Raw genomic sequence first — 23,459 nt, 5'->3', positions numbered from 1 at the left:
ATAGTAACACAATTTAAATATCGTGGAGAAATAATAACACATAACCTAAATGAAAAATTCTCAATCCAAACAAGAACAAATAGATTAGCTAAAGCACAAAAATTAACATGGGATATCTACAAAAAGAAATGTCTATCAATAAATGCAAAAATAAAACACTACAACACAGTTATAAAACCGGAAGCTATATATACAGCAGAAACACTTTTTCACTTGAATAAACAATCAAAACTGACAGACTTCAGAAAATTGAAAGGAGAATTGGAAGAACCTGCATCAACAAAAAATACCAGAAGGATGGACAGTGGCGGTTAATACCTAACAAAGTCGTGTACAAAGAGCTACAACCCATTACAGATACCATGCGTAAGAGGAGACTGGGATTCTTTGGACATATCATGAGGATGCAGGATTCGAGGTTTCTGAAACAACTAGTACAACACAATCTCGTCTCAAAAAATACCACAACAGGATGTAAATGGATCAGAGAAGTAAGAGAGGATGTGAAGGAAATAGGCCTTACAACAGAAGACACCACAAATAAGATAAAATTGAATACAAAACTCAAGAATACAAACCTTCGCTTTACCCTTACACAAAACAAACCAACAACACTCATATTTTCAACTGAGGAAAGGGCACGAAGATCAGAGCGTCTGAAGAAGTACTGGGAAGACCGCAAAGCCCGAACAATCCCTTCAAAGAGATCTGAACGACGGACTGACTAAAGTGATCCTATGTGGTCATAAAAGAAGAAGAAGAATGTACCTATTCTTGTTTTAGTGTTGGATATTGATAGGAAGTGCATACACCATATTTGTAAGTTTTGTGAATTTGTTTTCACTTGTGATTCGCATGTGATTTTAGTAGTATGGTATTACATTTTACGAGGGCTGTGTGCCACAGTTATATTGCATCAGCTGTTATCAGAACAGTAGAGTGCTGGCAGCATAGGTAAGGCAGTGCTCACATGTTTTGCGTACTGTCAATTTAGAAGAAAGCTGTGCAGAGTATAGGACTATTTAAAGATTTTTACAATATCTTTATCTTCTTTTTTCAGGTAACAATGTCTTTATCAAAACCAAGGAAAACTTTGTTTAATGAAAGGTGGCTGCTTTGTGATCCTTCAAAACATGGTTGAAACCCATGCCTCAGGACTAATTTTCAGCATATTGCATAATATGTAAAACATAATTTTCTCTTAGCAGCATGGAGAAGCAGGCGTTAAAAAGTCACATGGTAGGAAAGAAGCATACCAGTAGTGTCAAGTTCAGCCAGTTCTCATCATCCCTTTCAAGTTATTTAAAAAAAGAACATTTGAATAATGAAGTAACAAAAGACTTACTCAGTAGATAATACCCTGGTCGCAAACACAAATTGTCCTCTGCCTGTCACAGCTACCACAACAAACTCTATCACATATGACTTCATTTATTCTTCTTCTTCTTCTTCCATTAAAGATGGTTCACCAGAGGCGAGATGTCTACAGAATTATTTTTCAGGTGTCTACAGAATTATTTTTCAGATGTCTACAGAATTATTTTTCAAGAGAGCAAGTAACCAAAGCTGAGATTCTATGGTGCACGCATACTGTCATGCAACACCATTCTTTACGTGCCAGTGAAGCTAACGTACGTTTGTTCCCAATAGTGTTTCCGGACTCTGAAATAGCTTCAAAAGTTCAACTGCACAGAACAGAAGTTGCATATACAATCACTCATGGTTTGGCTCCCTATTTTCATAAACAAATTCTTGAGATGTGAAATAAGTGCACACATTTCGCCGTTGGTTCTGACGAGTCACTTAATAAAATTTCTCAGATGGGCCAATTTATTATTTATTATACAATCTCCTGCAACAGCTGCAGGTTGCCCAAAGACCTTAACAACAATAATGGATTTGGATACAGTAGATAATGTGATCGTATGATGTTAAGTGTAGGCAGTTGAGTGAGGCATATCAGACATTTATTTGAGGTCCGCAAGTATGGTTCTTAAAGGTCATGATGGACTTCTTGAGTGTGGTAATCGCGATGTTATAGATGAAATCTCTATTCAGCCCAAAGGTATTGCAGAAGTTGACAAAAAATGTAGGTATGGTTCCTCGATCACCTAACATCAAGCCGATTACAAAGATGGATGAGAGCTTATACTTTTGCTTATAGAAGTCTACCGTTTCTTAATAAATTTTTCTTTTTTCTGCATTGACCTCTTCCGGCTGGTTTTCGTTAGTCTCAAATCTGATTGTTGGGTCAATGATGAAACCTTCAGAACAGGATGGCTTTAAAGCAATAATGTCAATGCGTTGGTTGCTTCCTCTTTTGGAGAGACCATGTACTTCTTCATAGACATTATAACCTTGTCCTCTCAAAGCGTTAGCTATCATTGATCTGGCTACATTATGGCGTGGGGTGCATAGTAATTCACCATGTGGACAGGCTCCCAGGACATGTGAAAGAGTTTCGAATTCTCTGTGGCAATGCCTACATGGCTGTTGCCCTGGGATCTGCCAGGTACAGTACACACAGCAGAAACATTGGCGTTCATTTTTATTGCATCACGCCATTCACTGCAAGACAATCCTTTATGATCACGAATCCATGTATTTGCTGGAGTATACTGTTTAAATAGGACTACACCTTTGCCTTTATGCTCTTACTCCAGTTGTCAAAAGCTCTTCTTCTCAATTCCAGTCGAACTTTCTTTGTATCTACAAAACCATGCCTTTTGTCTCGAATAGAATCTGTTTCTGCAACATTCAGTGCGGCGAGGCTCGTGCTGATTTCTTGACATAAGTTTTTCGTTGAGTGTAAAAAAATGTTATTGGAAGATTTCAAAATTTTGCATGCATTAATATGTTGCAGATATGTTTCCCATGATACACAGAATAAACCCAGACCTTTAAATTTCATTTCAGCGTATATATATCATATCATTCGGGACATCCATGGGAAGTTGCAAAATTTCCTTTAATGCTCCCCTAACCATAATATCAGCGTCATTTATAAATTTGACAGGAATCTTTTGTGGTGGTACTGTCTGAAATTGATATACCAAACTGGGACAGATTGAAGTGTTTATGATTACAAATTTTTGATCGGAATACAAAAGCGGTGAAGAAATGATGAGCTCTAGGGTGTTTTTGAGCTTATTTAGGACCTCTACGGACTGGAAAGTAATTTCATTAGAGAAATTTACACCCAAATACTTTATAGATCTTGTAGTTCGTTGTTCCAATCCTGATACTAATGATGTATGCACTTTTTATTTTGTTTCCGTGTTTCTTGGTCACTTTACCTCCTCAGATTTGTTAAACTTTTTTTTGAGCACTGCAAGTACTCAGTCTAAAAAAAAAAAAAAACTCTTACAAATTTCAATGGATGGTCCAAATGTTAATAAAAAGTTTCTTCAGGATATATCGGTAATTTATTAAATGATGATCCAGATGCTCCTCTTGTGGTGAACATTGGATCTTGTGGCTTGTACACTGTGCACAGTTTATATAAAATGGCAGTAAAAGAAACCCAGTGGTATATTGCAGTTTCTTCATGCTCTTCACTTCTTGTTTTTTGCATTCCTGCAAGACGTGCTGATTATACACATTCAGATTCAAACATATTTCCTTTGAAATATTGTGCTATAAGATGGCTTGAAATTTTTTTTATCATTGTGAGCCATCTGTTTTTCGAAATTAAGTTGTATGTACCAATGTTGGCTGAAGAAGTAATGTACAAGGGATATTTCAGTGGAACCTCGATATATTGAATCACCTCAGGGGCTAAATTTTATTTCAAATTATCGGAATTTTGAGATATAGAGAATACAGTTTTTAAGCAAGTATAGCTCATAATTGAATCCTATGAACCTTTGTGCTTATACCGAATACCACATTTTTAACAGTATTTCAAAATATACTAACAAACTCGTATTTTATGGCATCACTTTAATTATAAACCTTATTATAGTAACTGTTAGAAGACAGAATACAGTAATACCTTTGGAAAAAATCCGTTAGTCTCCTCTGGTTTTACTGTTAACCCTCTTTTCTTCCACATATTTATTGTTATGAAAAATACTGTCATTCATATTCGATTGACTCTGTAAGTAGGTTTGAAAAATAGCCACTGCACTTAACGCCTGGTCTGCTATTGGTACAGGAGAAGGTAGCTCCAACTCTTCTTGTTGGCAACTTCTTCTTCGGGCTGATGACCTAGATGTTAGGCCCCTTTAAACAACATCACTTCCTCTTGTTCGTCAGCAATGTTGATGGTATCCATAAGAGGCTCAGCCACTATAATGTCTGAGTCCACATTTATGTAAGCCTCAAAATCAGCTTCGCAGTGGTAAACCACCTATTCTTCAGGAATAGGAGTGACTTCTTCCTCTTCGTGTTCTGAAGCTCCTGAGTCATCTTTCAAAAATCCTGCTTTTCGGAAGCAGTTTGTTTCCTGTTTCATATCAGCCCACAATTTACTCAGCACTGTTGTCGACTGTAATCAATTAATGTTCGGATTCAGTTCCTCTCAGAATTCTCTGAGCAGCACCCTTCCTATTGAAATGTTTCAAGTTTTTAATCATCCCTTGGTCCATAGGCTGTACTTCTGATATTAAGTTTGGTCACAAATAAAGAAGGGAATTATAAGGTCCACCTATTCAATACTGAAGAAAATTATGTGATAGATTCTACAAGTCAGTTGAATCTTCACATTTCATTTCTTTAGTCATATGGGACCGGTTTTGACAAAAATTGTATGTCATCATCAGCCAAGAAAAGAAAACAGACATAAGAAGTACATTAAAATGTACATCTCTAGTAAAATTACAACAATAATTTACAGAATTATTCATATTAGGGCTAAAATGTTTATACAAACGTGAACTGGTAATCGTATTACATCGGTGTATGTTTTATATGATGAGGTGTACACCATAATAATTATAATTGAGAGATATGCTAAAAAAAATCTTTTTACAATATGCTTTGCCGGGCTGAGTGGCTCAGACGGTTAAGGCGCTGGCCTTCTAACCCCAACTTGGCAGGTTCGATCCTGGCTCAGTCCGGTGGTATTTGAAGGTGCTCAAATACGACAGCCTCGTGTCGGTAGATTTACTGGCACGTAAAAGAACTCCTGCGGGACTAAATTCCGGCACCTCGGCGTCTCCGAAGACCTAAAAAAGTAGTTAGCGGGACGTAAAGCAAATAGCATTATTATTATTATTATTACAATATGCTTTGTAGTAAAATCTATACAATTGTCAATTTTTCGGTACTAAATAAGTGTAATATTTTTGTTTACACACAATTTAATACATTATTAAAAATAGAGGGGTATTGTAAATCAAGTTTCATGAGGCTAAAAAACAGGTACTCGTTTATAAGTCATTCCATAACTCCCAAACGAGCACCTTGTGATGAACAGGACAGTTGTCGATGAAAAGGAGGATTTTCCTCCCTTTACGTTGAAACTTTTCATCAGAACCATGCAGCCAAGATTCTTAAATGGTGCTTGTTATCCACGTCTTCCGGGGTTGCTTTCCTACATGAGCGGTAATGAATGAATTCATGTAATGAATTCACGCCCGAGAAACTGCGAGGCTTCGCCGATTTTTCGATCACTAGAAGTTTATTTTTGGTTCCCGTCATATTAACTCCCAGCATCACTGTAATCCTTTCTTTAATTGTTAACTGTTCCTCACAAACCACAAATGCTGTAGTGCACAGTTAATGTTGTACAACATTCGAGTTACAGAGTATTTTTTGCTTCAACGGAGGAAGCATTTGGTTTGAGAAATCAAGAAATTTGTGTAACCGAATTTTGATTAATAGAGAAATAAATACACGTGAAGAATAGGACAAACGGCCGGGAAGCTGAAGTTACTTCAAGATACTGAAAATTCGAGTAATGGAGGTTCGAGATATTGAGGTTCGAATGTACTTACCTATAATGATGTATGCAGCAGAAACCTGGACAGTGGCTCAGAGAGATGAGAGTACAGTACAAGCAGCTGAAATGAAATTCCTGGGGAGTATGGTACAGAAGACAAGGATAGAGTGAGATATGAAGACATGTGAAGAGAGCTAAATGTGCAAAAACCAAATGACAAATTGGAACAGAACACATTGAGGTGGTTTGGGCATGACAAGTGCCAAAACAAGTGCTGGAAAGTCAAATGATAGAGGAGAGGATGAGGGGGGACCAATATTACAAAGGATGGACTCTGTGAAGAACACCATAGGACAACAGAACCTGGATTGGAACACACTTTTGGATGAACAATGGTGGAGAGCCAGGATGAAGTGGAGAGGAACCGTATTTGCCTCCACCCAGTGTCACCTGGAAAAGGGGAGTTGTTGTTATTGTTGTTGTTGTAGTAGTAGTAGTAGTAGTAGTAGTAGTAGTAGTAGTAGTAGTAGTAGTGTGTGTTTTTTTTTTTTTTTTTTTTTATGGCAGGGGAAAATCTTTTAAAGACACCACTCTGTGTGGGAGTTGGATTTCCACCAACTAAAAACCCCTGCCCTCTTCACTCAGACCATTCTGGAACTGCTTGTCGGTATGACATCAGAATGGAGTGATGTATGTTATTAAGTTCTTCCTTTCTCTTCTTTCTCCTTCATCCCCATAATGCTTGTCGCCATTGCCTTTACTGTGTTCCAGGCAAACGGGCTCTCTAACATAATCTGAACCAGATTCCCTGGCGTGAGTTGTCGGCCAAGTTGTTGGCAGGCTTTTCTTCGTTCTTCTTCCCATCGAACACAGTAGAAAAAGGTGTGTTCTACTGTATCCTTTTCAGAACAGTACCGACAACCATCTCCCTGCGTCTTTCCCATCTTCATGGCGTATACGCCGAATCTTCCATGTCCTGTCAGGATCTGCGACAGATAGTAATCTACCTGCCGATGTCTACATTTAAGCCAGTCTCCTATGTTGGGTATTAGCTTTTTTGTCCATTGGCCAACATCGGTTGTGCCATCCCATCGGTCTTGCCAGTCTAGTAAGAGTTGGTTCCTCGAGGCTTTCTTTTCCTCAGCAGATATAGTTGCACCCCTTTCATGCCAAAGTTTTCTCTCTACAACGAGGAGGTCAATGGGAATACTGGCAGCTACAACTTGTAAAGCTGCTGTCGAAACAGTTCGATATGCACAGGTAACTCTGAGCAGCATTTTCCTCTGTACTCTTTCCATAGCTCTTCGGTGAATCTTCCTCCTGAGTGCATTGTGCCAGATAGGTGCAGCATAAAGTAAAATGGAATATACTGCAGAGCACATAATCTGTCTCTTAACTGTTCTTGGTCCCCCGATGTTAGGCATAAGTCTGGCTAATGCCGATGCCTTCTTCTCTGCCTTTTGGGTTACTGCCTTCACATGTGCACCAAATGTGCAATTCCTGTCAATAAGAACCCCAAGGTATCGTACAGACTTTCCTGGGATAATCACTGTGTCATTTAATAAGAAACGGACATTTTTCCAATTCCTGGAACCTTTCAAAATTACAGCCTCAGTCTTATGTGGAGCCAATCTCAACTTATTATTTACCATCCAAAGGTTAACTCGTCTCAGTGATTCATTTACTCGGAAGGTCAGTTCTTCTACATTCTCTGCTATTACCACTATTGCAAGGTCATCTGCATAACCAATAGATGTTGTCCCTTTTGTCAGCTGCAGGCGTAAGACACCATCATATAGAATGTTCCACAAGGTGGGTCCTAGGACAGATCCCTGTGGAACGCCAGCACTCATTTCAAGATCTTCTAAATCATGAAATCGTATTCTTCGTCCTTTGAAGTACTTAACGATTATTTGTTGTAGATACTGAGAAATGTTCATCCTACAAAGTTCTCTCAAAATAATGCTCCAAGAAGCAGTGTTAAAAGCATTTTTGACATCTAGCGTTATCAAGGCAGCCCATTTCTCACTGCTTTCTGCCTGTATTTGAATCACTCTCTCAATAGCTTGGGTTGTGGTTCTACCCTTTCTAAATCCAAACTGGTTCGAAGAAAGTCCTCCCTGTTGTTCAAGTTCTTTCTCCAGTCTAGTTTTAATCAATCCTTCGTAAAGTTTGCTCAAGGTGTTTAATAAGCACAGTGGCCTGTATGCTGATGGATCTAATGATAGTTTCCCTGCCTTCAATAACAGCACTAGTTTAGCTACTTTCCACTCATCGGGGAATTCACGCTTTTTTAATAAATCATTGAAGACTGATAAGATCCAACCAGGTGCCACCTCAACTGCATACTTGATGGCTTCTGGTGGGATTTCATCTACACCTGGTGCCTTACCAGTCTTCATATTGCGTGCTACTTCTTGTAACTCAACCACAGTGAACGGTTCTGCAACACAAAAATCTGATTCCGTTTCAAGTCTGTCATTAGTACAAGGGAACAACTCCATTGCTATGGCTTTCCTTCTATCAGCTGGGAGCTGAACTGGTACCCTGTTGATTATTCGACCGGTCACTATCTTATATCCCGCTCCCCAGATATCACTGTCTAGATCTTCGCATAGCTTTTGCCAGAGATTTCTCTTAGAATCCTTTATTAGCTTCATTAGTTGCCTCTTTGATGCCTTATAGTCAGCTTCTAATGGTATTAAGTTGACCTGGCTGATTTTTTTCCTAGATCTTGTAAGAATTCGTCTCTTGCGATTGCAGTCTTTCCTTTGCATGTCTATTTCATTGTTCCACCAGTAAGGGACTCGTGTTTTATATTTTGTTGATCCCCTCAATCGGCTGGTCCTACAAGCATCTTTAAGAGCAGCAGTTACATCTTTTAGAGTATGTTGCACTGTATCTACAGTTTGTGACATCCACTCGATTGCAATTTTAAAGGTTTCCCAATTATAGTTCCACACCGTTTTCGTGATATCATTAAGCTTCTTCGATCCCTTAACTTGAAAGTAAATAAAACGATGGTCGCTGAGAGATTCATCTTCCATAACTTCCCAGTCAACAATGAATGATGCTATACCCTGCGTTGAGCATGTGACGTCTATGAAAGACTCTGAGTTCCCTCTGGAAAAAGTTGGTAAGATTCCAGTGTTATGAACCACGAAGTCTAGGGTCGCTATCCATTCTGCCCAATATTCTCCCCTACGATCTGCAGTTGGTGCCCCCCACAGAGGCATATTTTTTAAATGATAAGTTGGAGGTGCTAAGCATAAGGGCAGAAGAAGGATATTTGTGTATTCAACTTCAGCAATATCAGATTTATTGTTGCTATATCTCTCCTAACATCCCTTTTGATATTTTCAAAGCTGAAGTAGATGCAATAGTTCAGGACTGCATGGCGTCAGGTATTGAATCTATCATTCTCGGAGACCTAAATGTCAAGTAGTAGTAGTAGTAGTAGTAGTAGTAGTACAAAACTCAAGAGAGAATTAGTCTCATATGATGAAGCAAGCAAGTTTCATCTAAGTTGTATGAATTGGAAGTTGAGGTCACCCAAAAATGGAGATTGGGTTTCCAATTTTTTAAATCTAGGACAGTTTTGTCACCAAATACCTTATTCATTTTGCCATATATCATCATTTTCTAGCTCCAGTTTCCCTGGTGTGGTGATTTAATTTAACCCTCAATCTATCTCTCTATCTATCATCCATCCAGTGCATCAAATTTCATAAGGAAGAGTTTTGCTGGGTTGACTGGGGTCTTAATTTATTAATTGAAATATTATAATGGTTAATAACTGAGGTATCCACTCAGAGAAAAGCTTCAGTACCTATATTATGACATCACTTCTATTCCATCAGGTAGAAACCTGTCACTAGTCTAATAATAATCTGTATTAATTTTATCTTTAATGTCTTAACCAAGGAGTTTCCACCGAGAAACAAACATTCATAGCGGGGAATATATTTTGACTCTAAACGAGTTATTCGTTATGCCCACTACTCTTCTGCAAATAACGAAGGAACTCATCCCGCTCATTATGCACTTCTGCAAACAACAAAGGAACTCGTCCTGCCCATTATACATGCATGCCTTTATGGAAGATGAGGTATCTAGTGTCTTCAAAATAATTTTTCTTCAGTGAGTCTCTATTTACAGTGGTACAGAAGCAAACTCACTGCGAGTTTTACAAAAACAAACAAACCCCATGGCACTACAGTCCTTGAAGGGCCTTGGCCTACCAAGCGACCGCTGCTCAGCCCGAAGACCTGCAGATTATGAGGTGTCGTATGGTCAGCACGACATCCTCTCGGCCGTTATTCTTGGCTTTCTAGACCGGGGCCGCTATCTCACCGTCAGATAGCTCCTCAATTCTAATCATGTAGGCTGAGGATGATTACCTAGTTTTGAAACGTATTATAAAGGATGTTCCACCAATCAACACTATATAAGTACAATATCAATCTATATATATAAAAAAGTTTTGTCTGTACATTCCTCGGAATTAAAAAAAATGGTATATCTGTATTGGCCATGTCCACAGTAACAAGGAAATGCACTTTTAACTTTTCCGTAATTTCTGTTTGTCTGTCTGTCTATATGTATGCGCATCACGAGAAAACAGCTGAAGAGAATTTAATGAAAATTGGTATGTAAAGTCGGGGAATAAGTCACTACAATCTAGGCCGTAAATAATTTTATTCACGCTGAGTGAAATGGTAGTTTAGGGGAAGGCCTAAAATTGATTTCTCAAATATTTGTTATTACTGGTCCTACCGATTAATACTACATAACTAAATGAAATGGTAGTTTAGGGGAAGGCACTTAGCTGCCACAATAGATGGGATTACTGCTGCGTACCGAGTATAACGGCCTGCCTAAATATTGGCAGGAATTAGCTGGGGAATTAGATCTCTCTCTTCTTTAGCATGCCATTCCTTGGATCATAAATTTTCTGATACTGCTGGTACGTAATGCCTTTGCTGGCAGGACCTAGTGTTCACAGTGCACTATGTCTTCTGGTATAGGCTAGAGCAATTTTGTTACTTTCATAGATCTGGCTCTGTCTTATCCTTGGCTTTGACAATATGAAAGTGAGGTATGAGCGATGCTAGTAATGCCATTCCTTATGCAGCCAGTCCCTGGTATGAATGGTGTGAAAATGTTGCTTATAGGGTCGGTTGGTGTATGCATTGCAGTGGGCTTGGCAGAATGAAATGTAATAGCAACTTCTGGCGCGGTGAGGAAAGCAACGGGAAAATGCCTCCTCACTGATGCCTAGGCCATCTATGACAGCTGATGGCAGAGCTGTTGAGGATCCCACCAGCGTTAGTGCTGACGGACTGAACATACATACATACTGGTACGTAACATACTGGTTCATCATAGCATTCCAGCTAGTCAATCCCTACTCTGAGGCACAGATTGGAATGAGCAGTGAAATGAAATGGCATATGGCTTTTAGTGCCGGGAGTGTCCCAAGGCCATGTTTGGCTCGTCAGGTGCAGGTCTTTTGATTTCACGCCCGTAGGCGGCCTGCGCGTCATGATGAGCATGAAAGGATGATGAAGACGACACACACACACACACACCAAGCCCCCGTGCCAGTGAAATTAACCAATCATAGTTAAAATTCTCGACCCTGCCAGGAATTGAACCCGGGACCCCTGTGGTCAAAGGCCAGCACGCTAACCATTTAGCCATGGAGCCGGACGGAATGAGCAGTGAGCACACTCAACGGAATAATGGCAGAGAAGTGTTCACGGCTGTCTACGGCCTGGTCATTTCAGCTCTGGAACTATGGACTGTTAGATCAGCAGCGAAGTACTGTTCATTAAAAGTGAAAAAAAAAAAAAATTGCAGTTTTTCTATTGATTGAGTATTTCATATGATAGCATTGCTTTTTAATCGCTACATTCCTGCTGATGTCATTGTAATAACCTATGTTGACTTCACTTGGGAAGACCACAAAGACAGTTTTTCTAAGAATTCTGTAGCGAAGCACGGGTACATCAGGTGGAATTTAATATTTGAGTACCAGTTCTTGTCCCCTTAGGACCATCTTCAGGCTCAAAATATATTTATTATAAAAAGCATTTGATGAACACACTAACGAATACACAGTAACTGTTTAAAATACTGGTATTTCACTATAATTGCTTCATCTTTAAAAGCAATGAGAATAATTGTCTGTCTGTTCTGGAAGGTACATTATAAAATGATGAAGTCAAAGTCAATTGAACATATTGATATTAAAATAAAGCATGGCTCTTGTGACTATAAATCTTACAAGTTTTTGATGAATGGTGATTTGTTTGTTGACATGTGAAATTGAGAAGAGTCATAAAAGCTTGGGTTATGACGTTAAACAACCTATTTACTACCTTGTTTGTTATCAGTCTAATTGGGTAACACTCATGTATGGTGCTACCTTGAAATATTACGTTGTCAAAAAATACAGGAAGCTATAGATGTTATGATCTTGGTTAAATTAAACCCTAATGGTTCACATTTAGAGTTTGTACGATCTTGAAATTATCACGTTAACACTTATTGCGGTATACCGAGCTCGATAGCTGCAGTCGCAAGTGCGGCCAGTGTCCAGTATTCAGGGGATAGTGGGTTCGAACCTCACCGTCGGCAACCCTGAAGATGGTTTTCCATGGTTTCCCCATTTTCACACCAAGGAAATGCTGGGGCTGTACGGCCGAACTTATTGCAGTATACATGTGGGGCTGTTAAGTCTTGAGGGAACATCCTTCATAGTTGCTGTTATGTGCAAATTTGGAGTAGACAGCTAATGGGTTGAAAGTAGATTAGTAGCTATTATAGATGTTGAATGTGAAGAGAATGGAATGTCTGTTAGGAAAGGAAAGGAAAGTGGGTGTTTAGAATAGTGTACACATGTCATTTACTTTAAGAGGCTAATGTTTATTTATCTCTACTTACTCCCTTGTTTCTTGTCCTTATGTTCCTGTCGCTAACTGTGTCAGATCTTCATTGGGGCAATCACATTAACGAATTGTAAAGAAAGTTTGCAAATCTCTTAACATGGTTATGAGGGTATTTAGGGATTGTAGTAAGGATGGAATGAAAAGTAAGACAGTAGTGATGACGAGAGGTAATAGAAAAGGAAGAGGGAATATTGAAGTAAATGGAAGACCATTATTAGAAGTTGTGAAAAGCTTCAAATATTTGGGAAGTATACTTGCAGAAAATGGGAAAATAAACAAAGATATTGGAAAGAGAATCCAACAAGCCAGTGGGTTTTACCAATGTGTGAGAGATATAGTGTGGAACCACAACGTCCCAGAAAAATGCAAGAAAATTCTGTACTGAATGTATTACACACTAATTTTTTCATATACGATGGGCACCTGGCCAACAATAAAATATGATGAACGCAGAATCAAGCACCTGAAGTAAAAATATTTTAAGAGGAATAATCAGGGAGACACGAAGGGATAAAATAAACGTAGAAATCAGAGAGAGAATTGGATACTCCGAACTACAAGACAAGATAGAGGCTAGTAAGCTGAAATGGTATGGACATAATGGGAATGGAGGAGAATAGAGTTCCAAAGCAAGAATTTATGGAGAAAATAATAGGAGGAAAACAATGGGGAATGCCCATAAAGAGGTGGATGGGTACAGTGAAGGACAGCATAGAGAAGAGAAGAGTAAAAAGTAGAAAAAAATGTTGAAGGAAGGGAGTTGTGGAGAGATAGGAAACTGTGGAAGTCCTTGATTCACAACACAACACAACCCAACCCAACCCAACCCAACCCAGAAGACTTGAAATGGGAAATGAAGAAGAGGTAAGGATGTAAAGGAGAGGGTGACCCCAATTAAAGCATGGTTCCAGTATATGGGACCTACATCAGGATTACAGTATATGATACGAGAACTGGAAAAGATCCAAAGGAAAGCAGTATGATTTGTTGTAGGTGATTTCAGTTCTTTATTTATACAGCTGAAGAGGACCACTAAGTGGTCGAAACATGTCCTGTAAGTTTTAATTTTATTCAATTTTGCCTGAGGCATTAATAAAGTATCGATTAGGTGGTTATTTATACTTACTTCTTGAAATGGACAACTTGTAAAGGAGTTGTGTTACGAAAATGTTGCAGACTTTGGGCTGGGAAGACTTGGTAGTGTGAATACGAGATGCTCGATTACGTGGTATATTGTTACAATTTACAAAACTTTATCATATAGATCTCTATTGATACATCTTAAATTAAGAACTGGTGTTAGGTTTAATGGTCCTCCCGATCAATACACTTCACTTTACAAGTGAAAACCCATTCAAAATTAAAATATATTATACATTCTTTGGTACATGTTTCTATTTAAGACTTCTTCAGCCATAGCGTCTCATCAATATTTTCTTAAATATTTTCAAGGAACTTGGAAATTCATCGAACTATTCTCTTGATAAATAATTCAAATCCTTACTCCTCATCCTATAAATGAATATTACCCCAATTTGCACTATTGAATTCCAACTTAATACATCATTATTACTGTCTAATCATTTTTAAAAATGGATGAACCCATGTCCTTTACGAAATGTTTGAGAATACATTAAAAACAATACACACTATTTTTCATAAAATTATCCATCACTTTCTTGTGAAAATTCTTCACTTGTTAAAATTGTACTGATATTTCTTTAAAATATGACATGTGGTGCTGGTAGCTGGTAGCTTCCGTGTACTGACTGAGGGAGACTTGAACACTGGCCTTGGAATAGGAAAATTGGACCTTATCCACATCAGAATACCAAAAGCTTTAATTCTTATGAAGATTCCTTTCAAAAGACAGGGTCTGGAAAGAAATATATATATATATATATATATATTTTAATGGGTTTAAACCCTTGGAAATTAAGAAATGAGTTTTCGTCACAATTGCGTGATATAAAAACTTACTATCAAAGTTGGTGAATCTCCCTACAGCCGGTTCCGATCCAAGCCTCACTCTAACTTGCTTCTCGCCACGCTACTGCAGTGTTATAATTATGTTTCCTCTCACTCGGCGGAACTTGGCTGGGGGCGTAAGACCATTAACCCATTAAAGACGCTATGGCTGAAGAAGTCTTAAATTAGACGAAACATGTACCAACGAATGTATAATATATTTTAATATTGAATGTGATTTCACTTGTAAAGGGAAGTGTATTGATTGGGTGGACCATTAAACCTAACACCAGATCTTAATGTAAGTGGTATATTACGAGCTATCAGTGGAGAGATGGCATAGAATGACATTAGCAGACGAATAAGCTTGAGCGGAGCTTTTGAAAGTAGTGAAGTTTATAATGTGAAGATTAAGTTGGAATTCAATAGTGCAAATTGGGGTAATAATCATTTATAAGATGAGGAGTAAGGATTTGAATTATGTATCAAGAGAATAGTTCGATAAATTTCCAAGTTATTTGAAAATATTTAAGAAAAGTTTAGGTAAATAATTTATAGGGAATCTGCTACTTGGGTGACAGCCCTTAATGCAGATCATTGATTGATTGATTGATTGATTGATTGATTGATTGATTGATTGATTGATTGATTTTCCACTGATCATAATCATTTTGTTGAAACTTGCTCATGCCTCTTTTATCATTCGTATGGTACTGCTAATAGTATTACTTTTATAACTCTCCTTTTGACCTCTTCTTAAGTTATGAAAACAAAAATTTGTGTGTTGTGAATGTGTTTTTGTGATCTTCTGGGAAAGGGGTAAGTAGCTTAAATCTTTTATACCTTCTTGTTCTAGGAATTCGTTGACCTCTATGCTGAATTCTTACTAAATACATCTGTTGAGAAACAGTTTCGGGCATTTCGGCGAGGCTTTCAAATGGTTACTGATGAATCACCTTTGCATCTACTCTTCAGGCCAGAGGAAGTGGAACAATTAGTATGTGGTAGTAAGGTAAGTGTTCAGAGTTACATTCCGGCGTATAAAACTTTTGTGGTCATATTTTCATGCATGTTATTGAGAAGTTTCTGGGGTGTAAGAAAGAAAATAATCCAGTTTGAGTTGGCATACAAATATACATTTTGAACTCAATTTTTCAGTCATTCTTTGCCCTTTCCTATCTCATCACTGTCATAAAACCTGTCTGTATTGGTGCAATGAAAAAAACTTCAGTATTATAGGTGCAGTAACTTGTTCTTCAAGTTATCAGTCCATAAACTGGTTCGATGCAGCCTTTCACACCAGCCTATCCTGTGCTAACCTTTTCATTTCTACGTAACTACTGCACCCTACATCTGCTCTAATGCTTGTCCTATTCATACATTGATCTACCCCTACTGTTCTTACCGCCTACACTTTCTTCAAAAACCAACTGAACAAGTCCTGGGTGTCTTGTTCTATCATTCTATCTCTTCTTCTCGTCAAATTTAGCCAAATCAATCTCCCCTCACCAATTCGATTCAGTATCTCTTCATTCGTGATTTGATCTATCCATCAATATCACATTTCAAGAGCTTCTATTCTCTTTCTTTCTGAGCTAGTTATCGTCCATGAATCACTTCCATACAATGCCATACTCCAGACAAAAGTCTTCAGGAACATCTTTCTAATTCCTATATCAATGTTCGAAGTGAGAAAATTTCTTTTCTTAAGGAAGCTCTTCCTTGCTTGTGCTAGTCTGCATTTTATGTCTTCCTTCCTTCTGCAATCGTTATTATTTTACTACCCAAGTAGCAATATTCATCTACTTTCTTTAAGTCTTCATTTCATAATTTAACATTACCTGCATCACTTGCCTTCGTTCGACTACACTCCATTACTTTTGTTTTGGACTTATTTATTTTCATCTTGTACTCCTTACCCAAGACTCTGTCCATACCATTTAGCAACTTCTCCAGATCTTCTGCAGTCTCAGATAAAATAACAATACCATCGGCAATCTCAGGGTTCTGATTTCCTCTCCGTGGATTGTGATTCCCTTTCCAAATTTCTCTTTAATTTCCTTTACTGCCTATTCTCTGTAAACATTGAAGAGGAGAGGGGACAAACTGCAGCCTTGCCTCACTGCTTTCAGATTGTTGCTTCTTTCTCAAAGCCCTTGATTTTTATCACTGCAGACTGATTTTTGTACAGATTGTAGATAATTGTTCGTTCTTGGTGTCTGATCCCAGTCACCTTCAGAATCCAAAATAGCTTGATCTAATCAACATTATTGAATGCCTTTTCTACATCTATGAACTCCATGTACATGGACTTGTCCTTTTTAATTTGATCCTCTAAGATCAGACGTAAAGTCAGGATTGCTTCAATCAAGTGTTCCTACATTACTTCTGAAGCCACCGAGCTTGATAGCTGCAGTTGCTTAAGTGCGGCCAGTATCCAGTATTCGGGAGATAGTAGGTTCGAACCCCACTGTCGGCAGCCCTGAAAATGGTTTTCCGTGGTTTCCCATTTTCACACCAGGCAAATGCTGGGGCTGTACCTTAATTAAGGCCACGGCCGCTTCCTTCCCACTCCCAGCCCTTCCCTGTCCCATCGTCGCCATAAGACCTATCTGTGTCGGTGTGACGTAAAGCAACTAACAAAAAAAAAAAACAAAAAAACTTCTGAAGCCAAATTGATCTTCTCCCAACTGAGCTTCAACTTTTCTTTCCATTCATCTGTAAATAATACGTGAGATACTAAACTAATTGTGCGGTAGTTTTCACACTTGTCCGCACCGGCTTTCTTGGGAATAGGTATAACATTCTGCTGAAAATCGGATGGCACTTCTGTCTCATACATCTTACACACTAGATGGAATATAACCTTGCCATGCTGGTTTCTCGTAAGGCACTCAGTAATTCAGAGGGAATGTCATCAGTTCCAGGTGCCTTGTTCCTGTGTAGGTCTCTCACAGCTCTGTCAAAATCTGACCTCAAAATTGGGTCTCCCATTAGCATCAAAAGCCTCTTCTTGTTCCAGAACCAACTTAACAAGAGATTTTTAATACTGGAGTGAATGAACACTATTTGATTACAACAGAGTTTATATATTTCAGGGCAATTGTTTTTCCTTTATGCTTGGATATCATTTCCCGTTTGTCTGGTAACTGTGATTGTCACAGTTCTCTCTAAATTGATTAACATTGTGTTTCAAGTATAGAATGCATATGCCTGGTACTTGGTCTCATCAGTAAAGGTTGGCATTGATCTAATCTGTTGTCTCAGTATTTCTGATAGCTCATTTCTGTATTTGAGAAATAATGTCTAGATTTTAATTGTAGAACCCCCCAGAGAACAGTATTATAAGAGATTACTGAATGGAAATCTCCAGAATATGGTATTAAAACATATTCTTCAGTACAGTTACTAGAATCCTTAAAGCAAAACAGACAGAACACGGAGACTTCCCTATTTTTGTAACATGGCAGTCACATGTTAGTTTTTCATCTATATGGACACCTAAACGTTTTGTGATCTTCATTATTTTTCAGATGTACTGTATTTGCATTTAATTTAAATTTATGACATTTAGTAGTTTAACTCTTTTACTTTCATAGCTCTTAGTGATGATCCTGTTAAAACTGTCAGCTGTTTTGACTACAAAATGCACTTATTTCATTAAAAGGCGTGAAAACTAATCTAATGGAAATATTGACACAGAATTTAACAGAAACAAAGATAACATTGCAAGGTAACTGAACCTCTATACCATCTTGTTTTAAATCATCATCATCATCATCATCATCATCATCCTAAACCATCTCCAGTTTCCCGGGTGTGGTATATGAGCCTCCTCCATCTCATCCTGTCCTTGTACCATTCTTCCTCCACTAACTTGTCCCAATCATGACCTCTCAGCAGTACATCGCTCTTAACTAAATCTATCCATTTCCTTCATGGCCTTCCCACGGGTCGTCTTCCTTCTACCTTTCTGTCAAATTCCTTCCTTGCAGTTCTGTTTACTGGCATCCTCTTCATGTGACCAAACCACTTCAGTCTTGATATCTGAATCTTATTGAGGAGAGAATCATCTATTCCTACTTCTTCCCTAATTTTCTCATTCCTAATCTTGTCTTTCCTGGTTTTCTGGATCATAGTGCGTAGGAATTTCATTTCAGCTGCCTGAAGTTTGGAATTATCTCTATTGGTCAGTGTTGTGGTTTCGAGACTGTGTGTAAGAATTGGTGTATAATAGGACTTGTACAATGTCATTTTTGTTTTCATGGGTATTTGCTCATTCCACAGCAGGTGTCTTACCTGGTGGTAAAATTGTGTTGCCTTATTGATTCGATTGTTCACCTCATGTTTTGCTAGGTTGTCATTTGATATAACGCTACCCAAGTTTTTGAAAACTGGAACGCTGTCCAGTTGAGCTTCATTTAACATGACTATTGGTTCTGCTCAACAACATGAAAGATATAGACTGCTATCTGCCGACCATCTTTGAATCACTTTGAACTTCTGGCAGCCATGACACTTGTAGGCAAAACAAACGACAAGTGTCATGGCAGAGTGACGGTACTTGTATAGACGTATACGTTAAATTCGTTATTCTTTGTGTTTCATGCAATAAAACCGGCCTTAGTTATGATAAAAATCTTTTTAAAATACATATATTAAATGTACAGTAGAAGTTGTGTGATGACAGTGTTTAACGAATGTGAATAATTCATTGGTTATGTGACAATAGACTGTTGGTTGTAAGATAGCTCCAGATTACTGTAATTAACAATATTTAATGAAATAATGTTGAATGCTCAAAGTAAGTAGGGGGTTACGGTACACAAGCCAACCATCGCCAGTTCACTCGTAAGTGCCGTGAAATGCTATTAGATATGTTCATTAGGGAACAGTTTGCTAGGATATATCAGCTGTTAGCCCATATAAAAATGTAAACTAACAAAACCTCAAACTAATACAATAGGATGAAATATCTGATCATCTTGTAGGTACTTAACGCAAATATACAAAATGAATACACCATAAACCATATTATAAACACAACTTCTGTTAAAAATATCACTTCATAATTGACATAATTCTGTACTCTGTTGTACTACCTATAACTTCTAAGTACAGATGGAAGAGTTTATGCTCATTATAAAAAACCTAACTAAAATAATTGTACAAATATACACCATATTTTACACTGTGGTCTCTATATATATACAAGCAGGCCTATTCAAATGTAGATTATAAATGCCATCTCCATAATACTTCAGAAACAATTTGCTATGATACCGTGTCGGCTGTAGCCTATATAAAAATGTAAACAAACAAACAAACTACTTCTAGTATAGTAGAATAAAATGTTTAATCCTCTTGTAGATTTTGAAAAATATACAAAAGTAATATACCTTAAACAATATTATAAGCACAATTTATGTTGAAAATATCACTTTATAACTGACATAATGATATACTGTTTTGTAAGTGCCTACCTACTGCAGAACTTCCAAGTACAGTTGAGACAGTTCCTGATCATAATAAAAAAACTAAAACTAAAATAATTGTACAAATATACACCATATTTTATACTTTGGTATCTACATACACACACAAATGTAAGGGGTTGAACTTAACATCAGATTATTAACGGCTAGTTCAGTTAAGTACAAATCAGATAATTAAAACTAATACAATATCTCAAATGAATCATCATTTCGATTTCCCCCTGTGGTTGGGGGTCGCAGATTTAGAATACATGGTATCCCCTGCCTGTTATAAGAGCCCACTAAAGGGGGCGACCAAGGGATGATTTTAAACCCATGTGATTACTTGTGATTAGTACCATTATGTGCAGAACACCATGGGTCGACGTTACTTGCGACTAGTGCCACCTTGCGAGGTCTACGTTACAAAGAAGCAGTACCATTATCCGAGAAACACTACAGGTCTGGGCGTTGTTTCTGATAAGTGTCATCGCGTGCATTCCACCAGTCGCTCCCACTGTGTTCAGCATGGGACTGTGTTACCTATAAGTAGTATCACGTTATAAGGAACAGCATGGGTCTGCGTTGCCCATTATGTGAGGAACACGATGGATTTGTGTTGCCTGTGGGCATTACCATAATGTGATACACCATGGATCTAAATTGCCTATGATTAGTATCACTATGTGAGCAATACCATGGTTCTGCATTGCTTGTGAGTAGAACCCTTATGTGCAAAACACCATAGGTTTGTGTTACCTGTGAGTGGAAACAGTATGTGTGACATACTATGAGTCTACATTACTTGTGATTAGTACCCACCAGTATAATAATATGAAATTTAGTGCCCATGATAGTACCATGAGCCTACGTTACCTGTGATTAGTACCACTATAGGAGGAACAACATAGTCCTGCTTTACCATTGATTAGTTTCCTTAGATGTGAAGGGAAGTCAAACTTTGAGGGTACAGCATTATCCTTCAGGTATTTTCTGTCATTAGCATACCTGAAAAACATAAATAGATTTGAATTAATATTGTTTATATGCTGTATTTTACTGATCTTTGATGCCAGTTAGAGCAGTAATGAAAGAAAAATGTCATGGCACTTCAATTCTATCCCTGTTGGAATCTCAGTTTACTGGTTTCTCTGATCATAACTGAAGTGGTCACTGTGGTGGCTCAGTTGCTAAAATGCCTGCTTAGGTTAAAGCTGCTGTCAAACCTAGTTACGAGGTTCAGGATCTTATCAGAGATTTTCCCCTGCCCCTTTTTGATAAGTGTCTGGTAAGTAATAGGTAAACTGTTTCACCATTAAGGCATTCACCTCATTATCACTGACTTTAATCCTGTGAAAGACCTAGCAGTTACAACAGGAGCTTAAAGTTAAATTCATTAATTCATAAATGAAGAGTTTAACTTCTAGATTTAATTTCTCTATTTTACATGTTAGGCTCCACATATTGGAGGAGCTAGGCATCTTTCCCCTAATAAGAGTTTATATTGCTGTAGGCTAATAATAATTTTTACCTGAAATCTGAAGGTATAAAGTGATCTGAATATAATCTGCTTGCATTGGTTGGCTCCCAATGGTCTCTCCTTACTGCAATCAACCATTTCTTTAACAAAGGTGTATTGTTCAAAGGAAACCTTGAAGGAAAAAAATGTGTCATGATTAGAATGGCCTATGGGATATGGAATTGTGTTTAGGCCTATACTGAAATAATTTGCAAATACCGGTACCTAATTGTTCATACATACTTGTGAAATGTAACGTTAATCCCTTTCTGATGGCTAATGGTGCAGTTAAATGCTGCGCACGACGTGGGCATCTTGAAAAATAAAAACTCGTATTTTTACAACATACTACTGTTCAACTTCTTCCAACCAAACGGCCGCCAGATTTTGTGGGCTTATTTCATTAAAAGTCTTTTAATTATTAATGTCAACAGTGTCTTCAAAACGTCTGGACTCGCTATTTTTAAATAGGACTTGATTTTTGCAACAAAAATAACCACATCTACTCATGAACTGATAATACGACTGAGGCTAAAGTGACACGCGGCTTGGCCAGTCTCAAAGTGTCAAGTTCTCTTGCCTACAACTGTCATGGCGGCCGTAGTTCACTGAGCTTCAGACAGGGGCGCTGTAACGAGTATGTTTAGCAGTCTATATATCTTTAATGTCGTTGGTTCTGCTCCTTCCCCATACACTTTCATCACCACCGTCTTGGTCTTGCTGATGTTTAAACCATATTTCTTAAACTCCTCATTCCAGCTTTGTATTCTCTCTCCCAATTCCTCTTCTGAGTCACTCCAGATCGCAACATCATCTGCAAATGTGAAGGCTTTGATATCTCCATGTTTTAAATATAAGAACAAATTTAAAAAATGAAAATTTTGAATTAATTTGGCTTAAAGTTACTGGCTTTCTGTACCAACTGTTGACATAAGTAGGATACTGCTTTTATCCTCTCTTAGTGCAGTAAATATTATTACTCCATGTTTTTTAGTTCTGAAGTTATATTGAAACATGTCAAATGTGTCATTGACCTGTGTAGACTTATATTCGGCCAAAATGCACTTATACAGGGTGTCTCATATAAACACATGTTGTTTGCACTCGTGCAACAGCAGCTGCAGTATGGGAGGAGTGTGCATAGTTCTTGACCTGGCAAGCATGAGTTGCCAGTCTGGATCTCAGCTGTTAACATGGAGAGACAGTTATCATTGCAACACTGTATTTTCGTATGTACAAGTTCTGGTTTCATGTTAATGGTCGTGTTAACAGTCATAACTCTAGCTATTGAGTGTGCAGAAAATCCTAATGGTGTTTATGAAGTTCCTTATTTTGATAGGAAGATATGTGTTTGGTGTGCTGTTAGTGCAAGATGAATAACTGGGGCTATTTTTTTGAGACAACAGTAAATGCAGGGAGGTACCAAGATGACGTTACCGAGCAAGTGGCCGGGCGGCTTGGATCACGTAGCTATCAGCTTGCATTCGGTAGAGAGTGGGTTCGAACCCCACTGTCGGCAGCCCTGAAAATGGTTTTCCATGATTTCCCATTTTCACACCAGGCAAAGGCTGGGGCTGTACCTTAATTAAGGCCACGGTCGCTTCGTTCCCACTCCTAGCCCTTTCCTATCCCATCGTCGCCATAAGACCTATCTGAGTCGG

The 23,459-nt window shown here is 38.1% G+C and overlaps 1 protein-coding gene across 1 annotated transcript in view; it reads left to right on the top strand.

The window, feature by feature from the left end:
• The window catches only part of Ube3a (ubiquitin protein ligase E3A), a 111,700-nt gene that overhangs the window by 70,708 nt on the left and 17,533 nt on the right, over positions 1-23,459 (top strand). The window contains exon 9 of the mRNA XM_067142511.2: positions 15,662-15,817. Within this exon, the coding sequence (XP_066998612.1) occupies positions 15,662-15,817 (156 nt within the window). The remainder of the gene's footprint in view (positions 1-15,661; positions 15,818-23,459) is intronic.

Source organism: Anabrus simplex, chromosome 3, assembly GCF_040414725.1.
Source record: "Anabrus simplex isolate iqAnaSimp1 chromosome 3, ASM4041472v1, whole genome shotgun sequence".
NCBI lineage: Eukaryota > Metazoa > Arthropoda > Insecta > Orthoptera > Tettigoniidae > Anabrus > Anabrus simplex.
The sequence above is the reverse complement of the archived record's forward strand: the minus strand, read 5'-3'. Positions and strand labels throughout refer to the sequence as shown.